Raw genomic sequence first — 18565 nt, 5'->3', positions numbered from 1 at the left:
ATCCTTTCCAGGTCCCACCATTTACCTGCAAATTTCATGATTTCCTTATTTTTTATTGCTGAGTAATATTCCATTGTGTAGATGTACCACAATTTCTGCATCCATTCTTCAGTTGAGGGGCATCTGGGCTGTTTCCAGCTTCTGGCTATTACAAATAAAGCTGCTACAAACATGGTTGAGCAAATGTCCTTTTTGCGTACTTGAGCCTCTTTTAGATATATGCCTAGGAGTGGTATGGCTGGATCTTGAGGAAGCGCTATTCCTAGTTGTCTGAGAAAGCGCCAGATTGATTTCCAGAGTGGTTGTACAAGTTTACATTCCCACCAGCAGTGGAGGAGGGTTCCCCTTTCTCCACAACCTCTCCAGCATGTGTTGTCACTTGAGTTTTTCATCTTGGCCATTCTGATGGGTGTAAGGTGAAATCTCAGGGTTGTTTTGATTTGCATTTCCCTAATGGCTAATGAGGTTGAGCATTTCTTTAAATGCTTCTCTGTACTTTTTATAATATAAGTTATAAAATATAAAACTTAGTTTTGTAGGAAGTGGATCATAAAATCCTGAGGGTTTTTTTTTGGGGGGGTTGCTTTTTCAAGACAGGGTTTTGCTATATAGCCCTGGCTGTCTTGGAACTCCTCCTATAAACAAGGCTGGCCTTGAACTCAGAGATCTGCCTGCCTCTTTCTCCTGAGTGCTAGGACTGAAAGTGTGCACAGCCACCACCCAGCTTCAGAACCTGGCTTTCAGAGCATGCTTTGTTGAAAGCCTGCTTTAATTAAGTGACCTCAACATACAGCAGAGTGCAGCCAGCTCTCCATGAAGGCCTGACAGGCAGCCCTGGGTTGCCCGAGTTTATGGATATTGGCTTTGTGGCCTTTGGGTTATGAGGAACATTTTTGTCTATATACACACACCCATAATTGCACATGCACACACACACACACACACACACACACACACACACACATATGTGGATCTGTAAAATACTTATTCGTGTATTCGTGCCAAAACCCCAGGGGGACACAGACACTGGTGCTCCCGGGAAGCATGTTCTCAGGGCCCAGCTAATAAGTGACAGCAGCTGGACATTTATTCCTTCAAAATGATGAAGACTGTGGTCAGGCCATGGTGCCAGGAGCTTGTCCTGCCTGTTAATGTGACCTGTGACGTGATGGCACCGGTGCCTCGGGAAGAGCGGGTGGCAGTGATGGAGCTTTGGAGTTCCTGGCTGGCTGCCCCATCCCCCGCGGTGCACCTCCTCTCTGCTCTGGCTGCCTGGCACCCCAACTTGCCACTGTCTGCGCTGGCCTTTGCCAGTCAGCGTCACCTCCTTCCTCCCACTCCCGCCAGCCTGCGTCTGACCCACTGACCCACCCACCACTGCTTCCTTCTCCTTCCTGGGTTTGTGCCTGGGCTCTCAGCCAGGGTCAGCCCTGACTGCCTTCAGGTCCTGCCCACAGGTGCTTGGGTGTAGAGCTGGGGTCTGTATCTCAGAATCATTTGGGGCGTGGTTTAATTTGCATCAGTGTTACCCACTGAATTTTGGATCCAAGCAGATCCAAAGCCTAGCCCCAGGTGTCCCTCACTCAGGTCAGCCAGCACAGGGCTGTTCCCTTATGACCTCCCAAACTGCAGGGCAGCCCAGCCAGCCCCGGGAGGGCGTCTCCATCTGCAGGCCTCCTCCTGCTCTGGTAGAGGTGACCATCCCAAGGCCACCGGCTTCACTGGCAGCCCATCCTGCCCCTGACCTGGCAGGGTGGGGCATGGGAAGGAGGCTTGCTCTTGGTGGCTGTGTCTCAGCCAGGAGGAAGAGCCTGCGCTCTGCTTCACCTCCTCCTCAGTTCTGTCTCACAGTCTCCCCATGAACGAGTTCATTTACTGTCACTGGGAAGGAGCCCTCTGCACGTATAACACAGGCCACTGGGCTTGCTTCGTGCTTCACACCCATTCCTTTCACACTGGGCCAATGTTTCCCGAGGCACAAACCACACATGGATGCCATTCTGTGGAAACCATCTAGTGGTTTTCTATAGGTCTGGATCCTTGGCATTTGGGGATGGAGGAGGGAGGACAGGGGAGATGCGGTCTCATACGTAGCCCTGGCTAACCTGCTTGCTGAGGTCGCTGGTGCATGCTTCTATGCCCAGCTAACAATCCCAGCTCCTTGGATGGGCGGCCCTCCTGGACCCTTCCAGCTATTTGCCTCCGGTGTCTCCCAAGCTGAGCTGTTTCCTGTGTGGTACGTGAGGCTGGCTCAGGATGACGGTGTCACTCAGAGTCGGCAGCCGTGAGGCAGGCAGAGGCTGAGGTGTGTGCCTGGCCATCCGAGGTGGGATGCATTCACTGTCTCTGTGAGCGTGTGGACCTCCGCTTTCTTAGACTAGTTATTGTAGGGATTCGTGGCTGCCCCTTACTTTCTCTTTGGACTTGGCTGAGTTCTGTGGTAGATTCCGTGAGTGGGAAGTGAGAAGCAGGGCTCTGTTCTCTCACCGCGTGCTCTAAAGGTAGATTGCGCTTTTCTCGCCCTCCTTAGCCTTGCCTTGCCCCCTTATTTTTGGAAGAGGGACCCTACGACCCAGCAATTAAGGCACCCACCTGGGTTTCCTGCCCCGCCTCTGTGGAGGCCTCCGAGGTCAAGGTGCTCTCTGCTCTGTTGCACAGGTTCTGGGCACTGCTGACGAGTCTCGGCCCTGGCCTTCCTCTGTCCTCTGTGGTGCCCCGTGTGAGTCCAGGGCCAGCCTGGCAAGCTACTGTCAGTCCTACTGTGAGCCTCCTCCTCCACCTGTGGTGTAGGTCACATGGAAAAATTGTCATGTGCTGCGGAGCTCAAAGTGAAGCAGGCTCTGGAAACCAGTCTGCCCACCCGCTTCAGACCTAAGCAAGCCCTGCCAGGCATCCTCCAAGGCCCCGTCTGGGGATGGGTTGACCCCAGCTCTGTGACAGGGAGGGAAGAAGAGAACTACAGAGCCCACGAGGGAAGGCGTTAGGTCATCGCCGACAGCAATGAAGAGGCTAGCCAGTTCCAGGAGACGTTACCGTCCTTTATCTGTGATGTGGAAATGCCTATGAGTGGGAATGAGGGCTCAGCCCTGGGAAGATCAGCTGTGGAGAGAGAGCTCAGGCAGGACCCACAGCTGACTACCCCGGCGTCCCCATTGCTTTCTGCTGGACGTTGTGAGCGCCAGTTTGATGACACCATCTCTGTTGTTCTTTTGCTGTGGCTTGGTGTGTACTTAGTAACCAAGTTATGGCTCTTGTAGATCATTCTCCGCGCTGTACCTTTGCGGTGCCCCGGGTGTCCGGCTTTCCGTGTAGAAGTGCCGCCATGCAGGGCTGCTGGGAGGAGCTGACAGGAGAGGAGAGGCTAGAGCTGCCTCCTGAGTCTGCCTGGCTGAGCTGTGCAGGCCCAGCCGGGAGATGCTGTTCAGTGATTTGTGGAATGGCCAAGTAACCACCCCTCTGAAGCACTGAGGGCTGCGTGAGCCACACTGCCAGCTGTGGTCGGTAGCTGACCTCAGCAAGCATGCTCAGTAGAGGGCTTCAGAGTGCCCGGATCGCCCTGCATGCTGTTGTGTGGCCAGCCTCTGCAGCATGCCGTGAACCTGCAGCCTGTTAATGAAGGAAAGGCTTGCTTCGGCCGTGGCTATGTCCTAACACTCAGCTCCGGGAGATCCTACCACCTCATAGTAGCCAACTGTATTTTTCCTGAAAAATATTTTAAGTAACTTTCCTTGCTTGTGTAGTATTGCTTCAGTTAATTTTTAATCATTTTAAAGCTCAAACAAACTTAAAATCTGTGATCCTATCCAAATGTTGCTATTTCTGCAGTTACTCTGTGTTTTTCTTTCTGTGTACTATTGATACACACACACACACACACACACACACATTATATATACAGATATGTGTTTGTGTGAGCTGGAATCCACAGATAGCAGATTAGTGTGGGAACCCTTCCTCAGATAGCTCCTTGCCAATCCCCGAGCTGGGCAAAGGCAAGGCAAGGGAGAGGCCAGAGAGCCAGGCAGGGAGGGCTCCCCAGAAGGCGGGAGGGCCTGGCTCCCAGGTCCCGGTGCTTTGGGCTGAGGGCAGATCGCAGGCTCTGCCCCTGTTAGGAAAGCATTCCAGCAGGCCAGGCGGCTCCAAGCTCACCTCCACGGTCGGCTCTGCTTGCGCGCTGGACTATTTAGAGTTCCCATGACAGCGCTGTAGCCAGGCTCCTTGTGTGACTCAGTGAGGCCCTGCGTCCCAGGCGCCTCTCAGGACCTGTTGTCAGATGTGGGTCATTAGGATAATAAAATCATCTCTGTGGGCCGTGCTACATAGCATCATGTGAAGTTGTGTGTGCACGCATGCAGGTGTCTGTGTGTGCACCTGTGTGTGTGTGTGTGTGTGTATATGTGTGCAGCAGCCATGTGGTATTGATTGAAGAGTGGATTTTCAAAGCACAAGCACCCTAACGCTGCTGTTACGGAGACTGCATAGCTTAGAATCTAGGCCAGGCGGGAAGCAGGTGTGTGCCACGCTGAACCTGTTGGCTGTTTAATAATTACGCAGACTCTGCCTTCCGAAAGCCCCTACTGTGTTCTCGGCGCCGGCTCTGTGGGTCCGGGTGATCCACAGCTCAGAGTCACTGCAGGCGGAGGCGGCGCTGCGGACAGTGAGGGTCGGATCCCTCATGTCGCCTGCTCGTCTGAGGAGCCGCTTTACAAGGGCCACCCGTGGCCAGCTCTCTGCGGTCAGCAGCCTCACTGCTCTCTCTGTTTCTTGCAGTTCTCTGTGCTGAAAGAGTTGGCCAGATGACTAAGACGTACAATGACATAGACGCAGTCACGAGGCTTCTGGAGGAGGTAAGGTCTGGGGAGGTGGCGTTCATCGGGCTGGCTCCCGAGGGCTCCTCGGTCAGGCCCTTGCATGGTACAATTTAAAGGTTTCATTTTGTTATTTACTTTTTTGGGACAGAATCTCACTATGTAGCTCTGGCTGGCCTGGAACTTGCTTTGTAAGCCAGATTGACCTAGAGCTCACAGAGATCTGCTGCCTCTGCCTCCCCGTGCTGGGATTAAAGGGCTGCACCATCAAGCCCAGTACCTCTGTCCGCTAGCCAGCAACAGTGGGCCTCGGCCTTTGCAGCTGTTGGTTTTGTGCACGTGTATTAGATTTGTTGTTGTTTGAAAAGAAAGTCTTGTGAAGCCACGGCTGGCCTCCAATCTGCTGGGGAGCTGAGGCTGGCCTTGAATTTTGATGCCCTGACCTCTCCCTGCAAGTGCGGAGGTGACGGAAGTGTCCAGCATGCCCAGCTGATGCTTCAGGTTGGGGTTGCCCCACAGGCGTTGTGGGATGGCATGGCCATGTAGAAGCGTGTTAAACGCGCTCATAGCCATCCTGGGCTGGCAGTCGGCGGGCTCAGGTGAGATGTGCCTGGTTCTAGTTTTGATGTAATGAATCCATGACACGGAAATACAGTGCCATTTAAGTGCTTGTTGGAACGCCCCGTCTCTGATCTGAGGAACGGAACTGTGTGCCACAGAGAAATGCCCTTACCTGTGGTTTCTGAATGGCGCTTAGCCCTCGCTTCTTCCGGCCGGTGGAGCGGAGCGCAGGGTCCACAGGAAGTACAAAGCGGCAGGAGTGTGCCGCCTGACTTGGGGAAGTCGCTCAGGTTGGGCGGGCTGCATGCCCTCCGGAGACCTTAGCATTCTCAGTGTGTCGGCGTTCTCTTTCCACTTGGGACTTCCCAGTCCCCTCAGGACACAGGGGACCCCAGGCCAGGGGGGGCAGGCCTCAGGTAGAAGTACAGCGGTAATTTTTTTTAACCCCATGACCAAACCTGACAGAAACAGCTCGTGGGGGTGGGGAGGGGGCATTTCTTTGGACTCACAGCTTAGGGGATCTTGGTGCGTCATGTCAGGGAAAGGCACGGCAGAGAGGCTACAGCTGTGGAAGTGTGAGCGTGACGGGAGGTCGTGCCCGGGATGGCTGGAACCTAGGACCAGATGTTACCTTCAAAAGTCAGTCCCTAGTGACCTGCAGCCTCTAGCCTCATCATGTCACAGCCTCCCCAGGCCGCTGATCCACAGACCTGCCTTCAGGGGCAGGCAGCGCTGGGCCTTGTTTCTAGGGTCTCGACTGACTCTGGGTCCGGTGACTTTCCTTCAGCACCTCCCCAGGAAGAGGGTAGGATCTTGGGGAGACAGAGGCACAGAGAGTGCTGTGGGCCGTGGTGGCTGAGGCCTGGCCGTGTGGTGGGACTCAGGACGCCTGCAGCCCCCACCTCGTGTTTCTCCTGTGCCTCTTTTCTTCCTTCGGTACACGAGACATTTCCGCCTATCTTGGAACACACCCACCGTATTCTGAAGGAGGAGGCAAGAACCCCTCAGCTCCACGTAGGTGATGCCAGGGTCTGGGACTGTGACACTGGGCGTGTGTTTTGAGGTGCTGGCCTCCTGCCTTCTGGTGAACCTGCATTTGCTGCCACCTTGCAGCTGGGGTGGGCCAGTGGCCGGCTCCCTTGGCTGCACACTGGATTTGGAAATGGTCCTGCTGACCTGTCCCTGCGGAGAGTCTCCATCCATGCCCTCATCTATGTCTGGGCTCCTGAGCCTTGGTTGGGGTGGCCCTCCCCCTGGGCCTTGGCCTCTGCCATCATCCTGCCTCAGCCCCGTCCTGGCCTGTAGAGCTTCTGGGGTGGCTCTCAGAGTGGCCCACAGGTCACATGCTTCAGTCTGTGCTGGCCTGGCTTCTCAGTTGTCCTGCCACAGGCCCTGTGAGGCGGCTCTGGAGCCTGGCCCCGGTAGCCGGTGTCACTGAGAGACAGAGAGAGGCACGGGGCCTTGGCGTTGGTCAGCTTCACATGCGCGTTAGAAACTCCAGGGCGGAGTCTGCTCCTGCCGTGTGCTCCCGTGGGCCTTCTGTGGACTAATTGCCTCTTGCTGTGCTTTGAGGACTGAGGTTTGGCAAGCAGCTAAGTGTGGTCCACCTTCATCGCAGGAATTCCACAGACATTCTGGACGGTGGACTCTGTCATAGCGGGGGACCAGAGTCTCAAGGACAGACACAGCAGGGCCCTGGCTCAAGGCCGCGCCCTCCCTGATGGACCCAGTGCTTTGCCTGTTGCATTCACCTCTGGCAATATGGCTTCTCAGTTGTCAGGACATTTCTGCTTTCAGATGAGACCTGCAGCCCTGAGCGTCCACAGCCCACAGTCTTCGGCTGTGGCCCGTCTGAGGCCTCTCTGTTGGGTGATGTTCTGTGGGTGTCCCCTTCTCTCTGCCTCGACATGCAGAGGCCCCGAGGTCTCTGGCCCTGGCTCTCTTTTTGGCCAGGCTGGGCCGTGCTCGCCTGCAGTGTCAGCCCTTGGGATGTCCAGGGACAGGCGGACAAGAGTTCAAGGTCACCCCAGCTATCTAGTGAGTTCAAGGCTAGCCTGGGCTACATGAGACTGTTTAAAAAAGATTTTTTTTTTTAAAGAATTTGCTCTTCCCTTGTTCATTTTCTAACTAAGCATGGTTACACAAGATACATACTTTTAAAAAGTGAACTGGTGGAAAGGATGTCCCGTCACGTTACAGAGGTTTCTTCTCTTGGCTCTCTGTAGTGATTTCCAGTTTTATTTCGATAGGCAATCATGTCTGCCCCTCTGTGTTTTATAAATAGCAGCCACCCCCTTTGTCCTTGGCCCCAATGGAATGATCACAGGGAGTCCCTGCCGTCCTCTGGAGCTGGGTGGCCCAGTGACTGCCTGCTGCAGCCAGTCATGTGACACTCACCCCACACCGTTCCTGCGTGGGCCTGTGCCTGCTAGAAATGCTGGTTTGCACACCTGGCCAGCTGCATACTGGGTGCTGTGGGATTTGCTCAGGATGCTCAAGTGCAGCTGCAAGCCGTGTGTGTGTGTGTGTGTGTGTGTGTGTGTGTGTGTGTGTGTGCGCGCGCGTACGCGCCTTTGTGTCTTTCTGTGCCTGTGTGTATATCTTTTTGTGTATCTCTGTGTGTGTGTCTGTGTCTATGTCTGTGTCTGAGTGTGTTGCTCTGTGTGTCTCTCTGTTTCTGTGTGTCTGTGTGTGTCTGTCTGTGTAAATGAGTCTATGTGTCTGTTTGTGTCTGTATTCTTGTGTGTGTGTATGTATGTATGTATGTGTGTATATGTCTGTGTATGTGTGTGTGTGGTGTGTATGTGTGTGTGTGTTGGGTCTTTACTGGGGAGGAGAGCCCCAGGCTTGTCCTGACTGACTGACTTCTCCTCTGCCCTAGTTCCAGTGTGCATTCCTCAGGCCACAGCTACACTTTTTATCCTAAAGTTGGTGAATGAGATGAGTCATCGCTAAGTGTGGGCGGCAGGCTAAGCCACTCAGAGCCAGGGCCAGCCAGCCCCGTGTGTTGGTGGCAAGGGCCAGCATCGGGCGGAGGCTTTCCTGCCACCTTGATTCATTTCTCGGAGAACAAAGAAGTCGTGCTGAGGCTTGTTCCAAGCCTGGGTTAGTTATTTATAGTGTCTGGTTGCCACTCATCTCCTGGCTGTTTTCTTGATTTTACAACTGTTTGCTTTATGTTGACTGACACAAGAAATGGGAGGGACTCCTCACTCCCTACACACACACACACACACACACACACACACACACACACGCTCACACACACACACACACACACGCTCACACGTAGGTACACACGTACATACACCTTGCTCCACATCTGTGATTCTCAAAAGAAACTAGGGAGCTTGTTGCATTGATAAACCTAGACAGATCCAGGTTCGGGACACTTGAGGCAGGAGGATCGGGGATTCAAGGCCGGCCTGGGCTGTCTCAGAACAGGAATGACAGACACCCAAAAGCCAGAACAAGCTCGATCCGCCAGACCGGAGACTACACTTCAGGCTTCTCTGTCCCTTCTTGCTTTTCATCCTGCAGACGTGCCCTGGGTAATTACTGTGAAGATTAGATTGCCGGTGTGGGCTCATGATGGCTGCCCTCAGCAGGGCGGGGAGCAGGGGCCAGAGCCCTGCAGCTGTGGGGTGTGCTCAGTGGGGCAAAGAGCTTCCTGTTTGAGCTCGCTGGCCTCTTGCTTTTGTTCCTGGGCTGTTCTCTGTCCTTGTCTCTCCCTGTCCCTTGGGCAGCTCTGTCCTCCTTGTCCTCCAGCAGCACCTTGCCTCACTGCCTGCGGTGCTCCCTGTCTCACTGTCCGTGGTGCTCCTTGCAGTGAGGACTCAGCTCTGTGCTTGTTGGAAGCACACAGCTTTGGTGGCGGGTGGGGTCAGGAAGTGGGCGTTAGCACCTGATGGCCATCCCATCTGGGCGCCTGTCCTAGCAGGGAATTCAACGGGCCTGAGGCAGGCCTCTGGAGGCCAGGCCTCTGCAGGGCGGTGGTCACGGCCAGCACAGCTGGAGCTGCAGGGGAGATGGCTGGAGCCATCTTGACCTGCTGAGCCTGAGCTTGCCTCTGGCTACTCAGAGCCTGGGTGCCGCAGCCATGCTTGGAGCAAGTGTAGCCAGGGTCGCGGTGAGGACCTGTCTTGTGTCCCGTGGCCGGGGTAAGGTCAGGGTTGAGTGTGTTGACTGCCTGGGCTGTCACAGGAAGAGCCCTTTCTGCAGGACTGACTTTTGCGTGGTTAGGGATGCCCCAGGTGGGGGTGCATGGAGGGCGTTCATGGCTCACTTCTGTAAACACGCCCACAGCTTGCACACACTCGTGCCGTGTGGGAGGTGTGTTGGTCACTTTGGGGCTGTTGCTAATGGTCAGTTTCGGTGTGAGGGCAGCTCAGAGGCATCCATCATGGAAGCGTAGGCGGCAGCAGCCTCTTTCCTCACGGACAGCCTGCTTGTCTCAGGACAGAGAGGTAGAAGTTACAAGGAATCCCATTTGTGATGAGCAGCTTTGATTTGCTCTAGTTCTTAAAAAGGCTTATTTTTACATGTGTGGGCCATTTTGCCTGTGTGAACGTTTATGTGGAGTGTGCCTGATGCCCACAGAGGCCAGGAGAGGGCATCGGAGCCCAGGATAGCCACAGTGGCTGTGAGCAGCCATGTGGGTGCTGACACAAGAACCGGATCCTCTGGAACAGCAGTCAGTGCTCCCAGCACAGCAGTGTGCTCTGTGATGAGCCACAGTCAGGAGCGGGGCCAGCTCAAGCCCCAGACTGTCCACTCTGTAATTCTGGGTGTGGGTGTCCCAGACCAGTGAGACGGGGATTTGTGAAGGGGAAGTCCTGGCCTATGGGAGAAGAGCACACAAATTTCTCATGATCTGAGGACATTAAAAACAACTATTTTTGCACCAAATTGGCACACTCTCCACGTCTGCCTTTCCTCCATGATGGCATCCCTCTCTGCACAATGGCATGTGAAAAAGTGATTCGTTTTCGCTTGTCTCTTGTCTCTTATACCTTATTTCCAATGTCAAGACACCAATTGTGATTACTTTAGTGATTTCTCAGCTCGCCTGTGGTTTGATCAAAACTGCTTCTGATTCTGGAGAACACAAACACTCGGGGCATGAGGGTAGTTAGTGCCAAGTGCGGAATCAGCTGCCGCCGGCCTCTGCCCCAGCCTGGCCTGTCGTCACTCTCCCTCTGTAGAGGAAGTGAGCTTGTAAGAGGCATAGACCCTGAAGCTGTGTGGTCTTCCGGAACAGCCCCGTCTAACGCGGGCAGGTGGTGCTCATGGGGATGGATGTGGAGCTGGTGGCTGTCTCCACTGTTGCCACCTTCCGACAGAGGTAGCCATGTCTCTGTGCGGCCCACTCCGTCTAGCTGTGGTCGTGGCTGAACTGGCAGAACCCTGTTTCTAAGCGTGCAGCCTCTACCGGAGCTGATAGACCTTCTTTGCCCTTCCAAAGTTGTCGTCTTAAACAAGATTAAATAAAATCTGAAAAAGAAAGTGAAACAGGCAAACAGATGCAATCATATGTGAGTTTTCTAAACACTGTCATTGCCTTGCTTAAAAAGAAGAACCCAGTGTGCTCTAGTACAGTCCAGCCTGATGTGAACTAAAGAGGCCTGCTTCCCTAGGCCAGCTCTTTGTGTTCTTCAGAAGCTCATCCCACCCATCCATCCATCCATCCATCCATCCATCCACCCACCCCATCTATCCATTTATGGACTCATCTATCTACCACCTATCATCTATCCATCCATCCATCTGTCCATCCATCTATCCATTCACCTATCTGTCCATCCATGCATCCATCCATCTATCCATCCACCCATCCATCTATCCATCCACCCATTTATCCATCTACCCACCCCATTTATCCATTTACTGATTCATCTATCTACCATCTATCCATTCACTCATCCATCCATCCATCTACCCACCCGTCTGTCCGTCCGTCCATCCATCCATCCATGCATGCATCTGTCCATCCATCCATTCATCATCTGTCCATCAATCCATCCACCATCTGAGTCAGTGGTGTTTCCATGTGCTGGCTCTCAAGTAGTGAGAAGTGTTACCAATGATTAAACAGATAACTAAAGCATTTCCCTTCCATGTGCCTGGTTCCATCAACTTCCCCTGTGCAGCTTCTGCACACATTGGGCCGAGGTTATTACTCTTAACAGGCATCAAGTACCTGGACGTTGAATTGTTGCTTCTCCCACTGTTTCTGGGCACACCCATGTGACTCTGAGCCCTGCTGGCTCCTCCAGGATGCACAGGGTTGAGTCCCCGATCTTCCTCTTGCCTTTCATAGAAAGAGCGGGACTTGGAGCTGGCTGCGCGGATTGGGCAGTCGCTGCTGAAGAAGAACAAGACCCTAACGGAGAGGAACGAGCTGTTGGAAGAGCAGGTGGAGCACATCCGGGAGGAGGTGAGGACCGCTGGCCCGGGAGGAGGCGGGTGGGAGCACCTGCGCAGGCGTGCGTGACCCCATCCTCAGAGAGCCCAGACTCTGCACTGGGGTTGCAGCACGCACAGGCCCAGACAGTGGGCGGGCGCAGGAGCAGTTCTCACTCCTTACACCAGGCCACTGTGCAGCACCAGACCCCCGGTGCCCGTCCAAAAACTCACTGTTTTCAGGATGCAGACCTCAGCTCATGGCTCTCAGGGGAGAGGGGACAGGACGGTCTCAGCATCCGGGAGGGGCCCGAGGGTCAGGAGGGAGGGTGCTGACATACCAGTCAGCTGCGGCTGGTAGAGTGGGGATGGAGGAGAAGTCAAGCTGTTCTTGCCTTCCCTGGCCCAGGGGAATGGCCACAGGGGAGAAAGCAGGGGACACACCTCCGAGGTGCCAGCCGGTGGTCGCCCCGGGCTCCTCCCTCGGCTGTCTGAGATCCGTCAGCCTGCTTTGAGGAGGGAGAGGCTTTGAGTCAGAAAACTGAGGTCATGCTTTTCTGTGGAGAATCACTTACCCTGTTAGGTAGGAAGGCCCTTCATGCGGCAGCCAAAACAGGCGAATTTTCCAGGGAAGACGGTCCTTGGCCTGTGTGCTGCGGAGGGTTGGAAGAACCCCAGGCCCCGTCAGAAAACACACCTCCAGCCCTCCTTCACAGCGAGGGACCCGAGCTTACCAGCACTGAGCGCTGGGAGTCAGATGAGAAGTTTCACAGTATCTGCAAGCCTGCGCCCAGTCAGCAGCTCCGCAAAGCCCCCTCACCAGTCAGCAGCTCAGCTTGCCCAGCTTGACCGGCTCCGCCAGGAGCACGGGGAGGCGTGTGGTCACAAGTAGGGCTGTCACCTGTCCCTGGCGGCCCACCTGGAGCTGGCACACCCACCGGCCTGCCCTGAGATGGCACTGCGTTCTGACAGCACATGGCCGCTCATTTCATCGAGTGTTGTGGCCCATTGTTCTGGCCGCCTGCCTAGCTGGTTATCTGGCTGCTTCCAGGGCCCCAGTGTCCCCTCCAAGCCCACGATGGTCTGCTTTCTTCTGCCCTTCTGACCAAACATGATGGGCGTAGCCAGGGCTCCCACCCAGAAGCCACAGATGGGGCTAAGTGGGGTCACACTCAGCGCTTCGGGTGGCAGATTGGTCCTCCCTCGGGGTGCGCCCTCAGCAGTGTGAGCAGAGCATGAGCAAGCCCCTCCTGCCCACACAGGTGTCTCAGCTGCGGCACGAGCTGTCCATGAAGGATGAGCTGCTTCAGTTCTACACCAGCGCCGCCGAGGAGAGCGAGCCCGAGTCTGTGTGCTCAACCCCGTGAGTGCCTGTGCAGGCCTGGGGCGGAGGGAGGGCGGCTGCTGGGGTCAGTCTGTCCCTAGCCGCCATCACACTGCCCCAGTGGGAGCTGCAGGGCAGAGGGCCGATTCCCTCTCATGGGGTTTCATTGCGGCTGCTCGAGTGGCTGTTCGCCCCGGCGCAGCCTCAGGAACAGGGTGCGCTCAGCTGTGGGAGGAAAACACATCCGGATGCAGATCTCAGGGCCTTGAGCTCCGAGCTCACACATGCAGCATGCACAGAACACTTAATTTTAATTTTAATTAACTTATTTGTATGCACTGGGGGAGAGGCACAGGCCATGACCTATGGCGTGCACATGGAGGTCAGCGGTCAGAGGACAGAGTTCAGGAATCAGTTTTCTCCTTCCGCCATGTTGGTCCAGAGCACTGAACTCCCGTCATCTGGTGTGGCCGCCAGAGCTTTGCCTCGCTGAGCCGTCTTACCAGACCACAAAACATTTGGTTAAATAAAGCTGCCCTCCCCCCCATTTCTGAGGTACTACACCTTTGGGGTGCGCCTCCCGGTCTCCACAGGTGAGAGGAAGCACATGCCCTGACTCTGAGTGTGCTTCTCTCCCAGGCTGAAGAGGAATGAGTCATCCTCCTCCGTCCATAATTACTTCCACCTGGACTCTCTGCAGAAGAAGCTGAAGGACCTGGAAGAGGAGAATGTTGTACTTCGATCCGAGGTGACATGCGCACCTGCTCTTGCCCCTTGGAGGGGTGGGTGTCCCTCTGGCAGCTGTGGTGACAGTGCCGTCTGCATAGCGCTGTCTGAAGGAGTCCTTCCTGAGTGTGCACTCTGCAGCGCTCTGATGCTCGGATGTAGGCCCAGCCATGTGTGAGCATTGTTAGGCCAGCCATGTGTGGGTGTCACCAGGCCCAGCCATGTGTGGGTGTCACTAGGGCCAGCCATGTGTGGGTGTCACTAGGGCCAGCCATGTGTGGGTGTCACTAGGGCCAGCCATGTGTGGGCATTGTTAGGCCAGCCATGTGTGGGTGTCACCAGGCCCAGCCATGTGTGGGTGTCACTAGGGCCAGCCATGTGTGGGTGTCACTAGGGCCAGCCATGTGTGGGTGTCACTAGGGCCAGCCATGTGTGGGCATTGTTAGGCCAGCTATGTGTGGGTGTCACCAGGCCCAGCCATGTGTGGGTGTCACTAGGGCCAGCCATGTGTGGGCATTGTTAGGCCAGCCATGTGTGGGTGTCACCAGGCCCAGCCATGTGTGGGTGCTGCTTCTGGGGTGGCCATCACGGTGGAAAGGACTGAGAGTGTACAGGTGCCTGAGCAATGGCCTGAAGGCTGGAATGACACCAGCTACCATCCAAGAAAATCATATACCAGAGCACAGACACAGAGGTCTTGCTGATGAACTTGAAAAGACTGAGCCGAGGCAGCTGGGAACTTGGAAGGCACTGTAGCAGGCACCTGTCCTGTGCTGTTGTTGCTTTTATCACCATCATCACTGTCACCATCACCATCATCACTGTCACCATCATCACTGTCACTGTCATCACTGTCACCATCATCACTGTCACCATCATGACCAGCACCAAAATCATCACCACCATCAGTCACCATCACCATCATCACTGTCACCATCACCATTACCACTGTCAACATCATCATTATCATCATCACTATTGTTAGTGTTCACAGCAAGGCCAAGCATCTCTGAATCTCATTTGGGGCAAGACTCGGGCGCCAGGCTGCTGGGCGTTTGACATTGTCAGGGTTATAAATGACTAAGGCTGGATTCGAAGCCAAGCCTCTGACTCTAAACACACCTTTTTTTTCTCCTCACCCATCACCACTGTCTAAAACCCCTGATGTGAGTAGATTTGGTGCTCCATTAGCCGAGAGCTCATCTGTGGGTGAAAGTGTGACATCACTCTGTCCACCCGGCCCTTGTCTGTCAGCTTTGGGCCGTGAACCTGTGTGAGCTGGCTCCAGACAGCCAGAGTCCCTGCAGGCAGGCAAGCCGCCTGCCACTTTGAACTTGCCACACACTGGAGAGAGAACCTCCTGTCTGGACCTTACAAGACGCAAGGAAGTCTTTTGCATGGCCTGTCTTTGCAGGCCCCACGCCAGCAGGCCGACACCCAGGCTTGGTCTGCTGGGCCATGGCTGAAGAAGGCTGAGCCATGCTTTCCATGTGCAGTCTCCTGGCGTCTGGCCAGGCAGCTCAGTCAGGTGTTGGCCCCTCTGCCCCAAGAACTGAAGGACTCTGATCCAGGTGTGGGTTCCTGACGGCCCATGTCTGTCCTCAGAATTTTCATGCCTGCCTGTGGAGCCGCGTCTTTAACTACGTAACTTAGCATTTACACGGCCTTCTAGGCTATTCTTTTTCCCTCTTTTCAGCCAGAGCACGCCGTCCAAAGTCCTCAGGATAGTTCTGAACGCCTTCTCTCTCTTTTTAGAACTCACACAGATCCGCCTGCCTCTGCCTCCTGAGTGCTGGGGTTACAGGTGTGTAAGGTGTGTGCCACCACTTCCAGACTTTTTCCCACATAGGCTATCTGCAGGTTGGCTTGTTTGTAGCTTACTGTGTAGTCCAGGCTGGCCCCAAACTAATGGCAGTTCTCCTGCCTTAGTCTCCCAAGTGCTAGTGTCATAGGGATGATCCCCTGTCCCCCTCTCAAGAGTATTTGGGAAAACTCTTGAGACTGTGTTTTAATGTTTTATTAATTTGTTTGTTCTCAGTAGGCCGAGCCAGAGTCAGTGACCCTTCAGAACCTGGTAGCTCTGTGTCTGGCATGGTAGCAGTTCTGTTCCTATTGCTGTTCATAGAACATGTGCTGTAGGCAGGGTAGTGTCTGAGGCATTATAATGGGCCATAGAGGTATCAGAGCTCCGAGGGCTGGACACACACAAGCAAGTAGCAAATACACCAGCATGCCGTGGCCTTTCAGTATTGGTGCGTGTGCTGGCGCCCCTGTGTGCTGCCCTCTGGTGGTGCCTAGCCTCAGGTCAGGCTTTAGGACCATGCCCGTTGCCTAGAAGATGAGTGTGTCCAGCTCCGTGGACCCTGGCCCACCCGCCGGGCATGACTGTGGACACTGTGCCCTGACTGAGCCTCGTCCACAGGCCTGCCAGCTGAAGACGGAGACCATCACCTACGAGGAGAAGGAGCAGCAGCTGGTGAACGACTGCGTGAAGGAGCTGAGTATGTCTGCCCTCCCGCCTGCGCCGCCCTCAGCCTCCCCCGCCTGCGCCCGCCCCTCAGCCCCCCCCGCCTGCGCCCGCCCCTCAGCCCCTCCCGCCTGCGCCGCCCTCAGCCTCCCCCGCCTGCGCCCGCCCCTCAGCCCCTCCCGCCTGCGCCGCCCTCAGCCTCCCCCGCCTGCGCCGCCCTCAGCCTCCCCTTTACCTCCCCGCCAGCCTGCAGCTCAGCCGTGTCTTCTGAGCACAGAAGGCCTCTGCCAGCCTGTATCGTGACCTTTGCCCCATTGGAGAGCCTTGCTCTCAACAGGGTGGATTTTAATTATAATGTGGACTTTGTATTGGAATATTGGACTTATCTGATGTTCCAGGCAGGCCCAGATAAATGATTTGGTTTGGAAAAATGAAGGCCAGAGTTCTCCGCTTTGCTATTCAAATCCAGGCTTTCCCCATGCTCTCTGCTATGAGTTTCCATGTAAGATAGGAGAAAGGGCGATGGGTGAGATGAAACACAACTCGCGTTCACACCTAGTAAAATGGGCTTCATCTCCACACGCAGTGGAGAGCCATGGGGACACTGCCCTGTGCGGAGTTCCGGTCACGATGTGTATCTGTCTGTGATGGGACACTAGAGTTCAGCCAAGCACCGTCACATTTGGTCTGTCACTTCTGGCTCCCTTCCTGGCGCCTGCCTGGCTGGCGTGGTCCGTAGAGTCAGCCCTTGTAGGCGGGATGGCCCTTGAGGGGGGCGCACATCATTGCTGGGAAAGATGTCCACTGTGACTCCCTTCACCGCTCCCTCCCTTCCTCCCTTTGCTCTGTGTGGCTTTCCAACCCACCCGCTGGTCCTTAACCTGCCATAGGGGACGCCAATGTCCAGATTGCAAGCATCTCGGAGGAGCTGGCCAAGAAGACAGAGGACGCCGCCCGCCAGCAGGAGGAGATCACACACCTGCTGTCGCAAATTGTGGACCTACAGAAGAAGGCAAAAGCTGTAAGGCTTCCATGCAGCTGTCACACAGGGCAGGGGCAAGCTGGATGGCGAGGGGCAGGGCCATGCTGGACGGTGAGGGGCAGGGCAGGGGCTGGGCTGGATGGTGAGGGGCGGGGCAGGGCAGGAGCAGAGCTGGACGGTGAGGGGCAGGGCAGGAGCCGAGCTGGACGGGACCTGGTTACTGGAGAGGATGGCTCCCTGGCGTAGCCATGTGTGCTGTTCTGGAGGAGGCATGGTGGGCTCAGGAGCTAACCCCGTCCCCCCAGAGTCAGCAGAGGCTTTATTTTCCATCTCCTGACTCCCAAGGGTAGTCTGTAAACTAGTGGCATTCATGGGGGAGTTCTGGGGAGGTGGAGTCTCGGTTGGTCTGACAAACCACAGAGCTGTTTGTTTGCATCTGTCAGGCGCCTGATGGAGAAGGTGCCTGCTGAGCTTCTCGTGGGGCCCTGACTAGAAGGAGGAGGTGAAACGCCTCTGGGAAAAGAAAGAAGGAAGGAAAGACAGAAAGGGGAGAGGAGGGAAGGACATGCCTCAGGAGGTGGGCATTGGGCTATGGAGGATAATTCACTTTACCTTCAGAATTGTAGGAAAGGGGCTGGTGAGGTGCCTCAGTGGTAAAGGCACCTGGTGCCCAGAGAGAGCCAGTCCTGACACTGTCCCCTCACCTCCACATGCACTGTAGGCAGACACAAGCACACGAGTACACACACACACACACACACACACACACACACACACACACACAGTGTGCACACACAGCATCAGGTATCAGTTGCAGGGTCCTCTATGCACTGGTACTGAGCTCCTCACAGACAGGTAAGAGGAGGGAAATTGGCTCCTCGGGGTATCCTAACAGGCGTCTGGTCTTTACCATGTTTAGTGTGCGGTGGAAAATGAAGAGCTTGTCCAGCATCTGGGCGCAGCCAAGGATGCTCAGCGGCAGCTCACGGCCGAGGTGGGTACCCCGCCTCAGCTTCCTAGGGCCGGGGTTCCAGGGAAGGCCTGTGCCACAGCCCAGGTTAGTCTCCTCACAGCAAGCATTCTAATGCGGAATTGACACACTGTCAGCTTTCCTGGGTTCTGTGTTCACTGTGGGCATGAGGAGTCTGGACTCGGTGCCAGTCCAGGGCTTCACAGGGCCCGGCTCCTCACACACCGAACAGGTGAACAGAATACACCACAGGCGCATGTAAAGAGCCTGGTCAAAGATACGGCTGGAAACTGGGCATCGTGCACATGCCTGTGATCTTAGTTAA

The 18565-nt window shown here is 55.3% G+C and overlaps 1 protein-coding gene across 11 annotated transcripts in view; it reads left to right on the top strand.

Moving 5' to 3' along the window:
* The window catches only part of Trak1 (trafficking kinesin protein 1), a 95352-nt gene that overhangs the window by 52222 nt on the left and 24565 nt on the right, over positions 1-18565 (top strand). For all 11 annotated transcript variants that reach the window (XM_021647412.2, XM_021647407.2, XM_021647405.2 and 8 more), the window contains 7 exons: positions 4771-4847; positions 11689-11805; positions 13034-13134; positions 13735-13843; positions 16244-16322; positions 17179-17309; positions 18190-18264. In XM_021647412.2, coding sequence (XP_021503087.1) covers positions 4797-4847; positions 11689-11805; positions 13034-13134; positions 13735-13843; positions 16244-16322; positions 17179-17309; positions 18190-18264 — 663 coding nt within the window. In that variant the 5' untranslated portion in view covers positions 4771-4796. The remainder of the gene's footprint in view (positions 1-4770; positions 4848-11688; positions 11806-13033; positions 13135-13734; positions 13844-16243; positions 16323-17178; positions 17310-18189; positions 18265-18565) is intronic.

The sequence above is a fragment of the Meriones unguiculatus genome, chromosome 6 (assembly GCF_030254825.1).
Source record: "Meriones unguiculatus strain TT.TT164.6M chromosome 6, Bangor_MerUng_6.1, whole genome shotgun sequence".
Taxonomy (NCBI): Eukaryota; Metazoa; Chordata; class Mammalia; order Rodentia; family Muridae; genus Meriones; species Meriones unguiculatus.
This window is presented reverse-complemented; position numbering and strand designations above follow the sequence as displayed.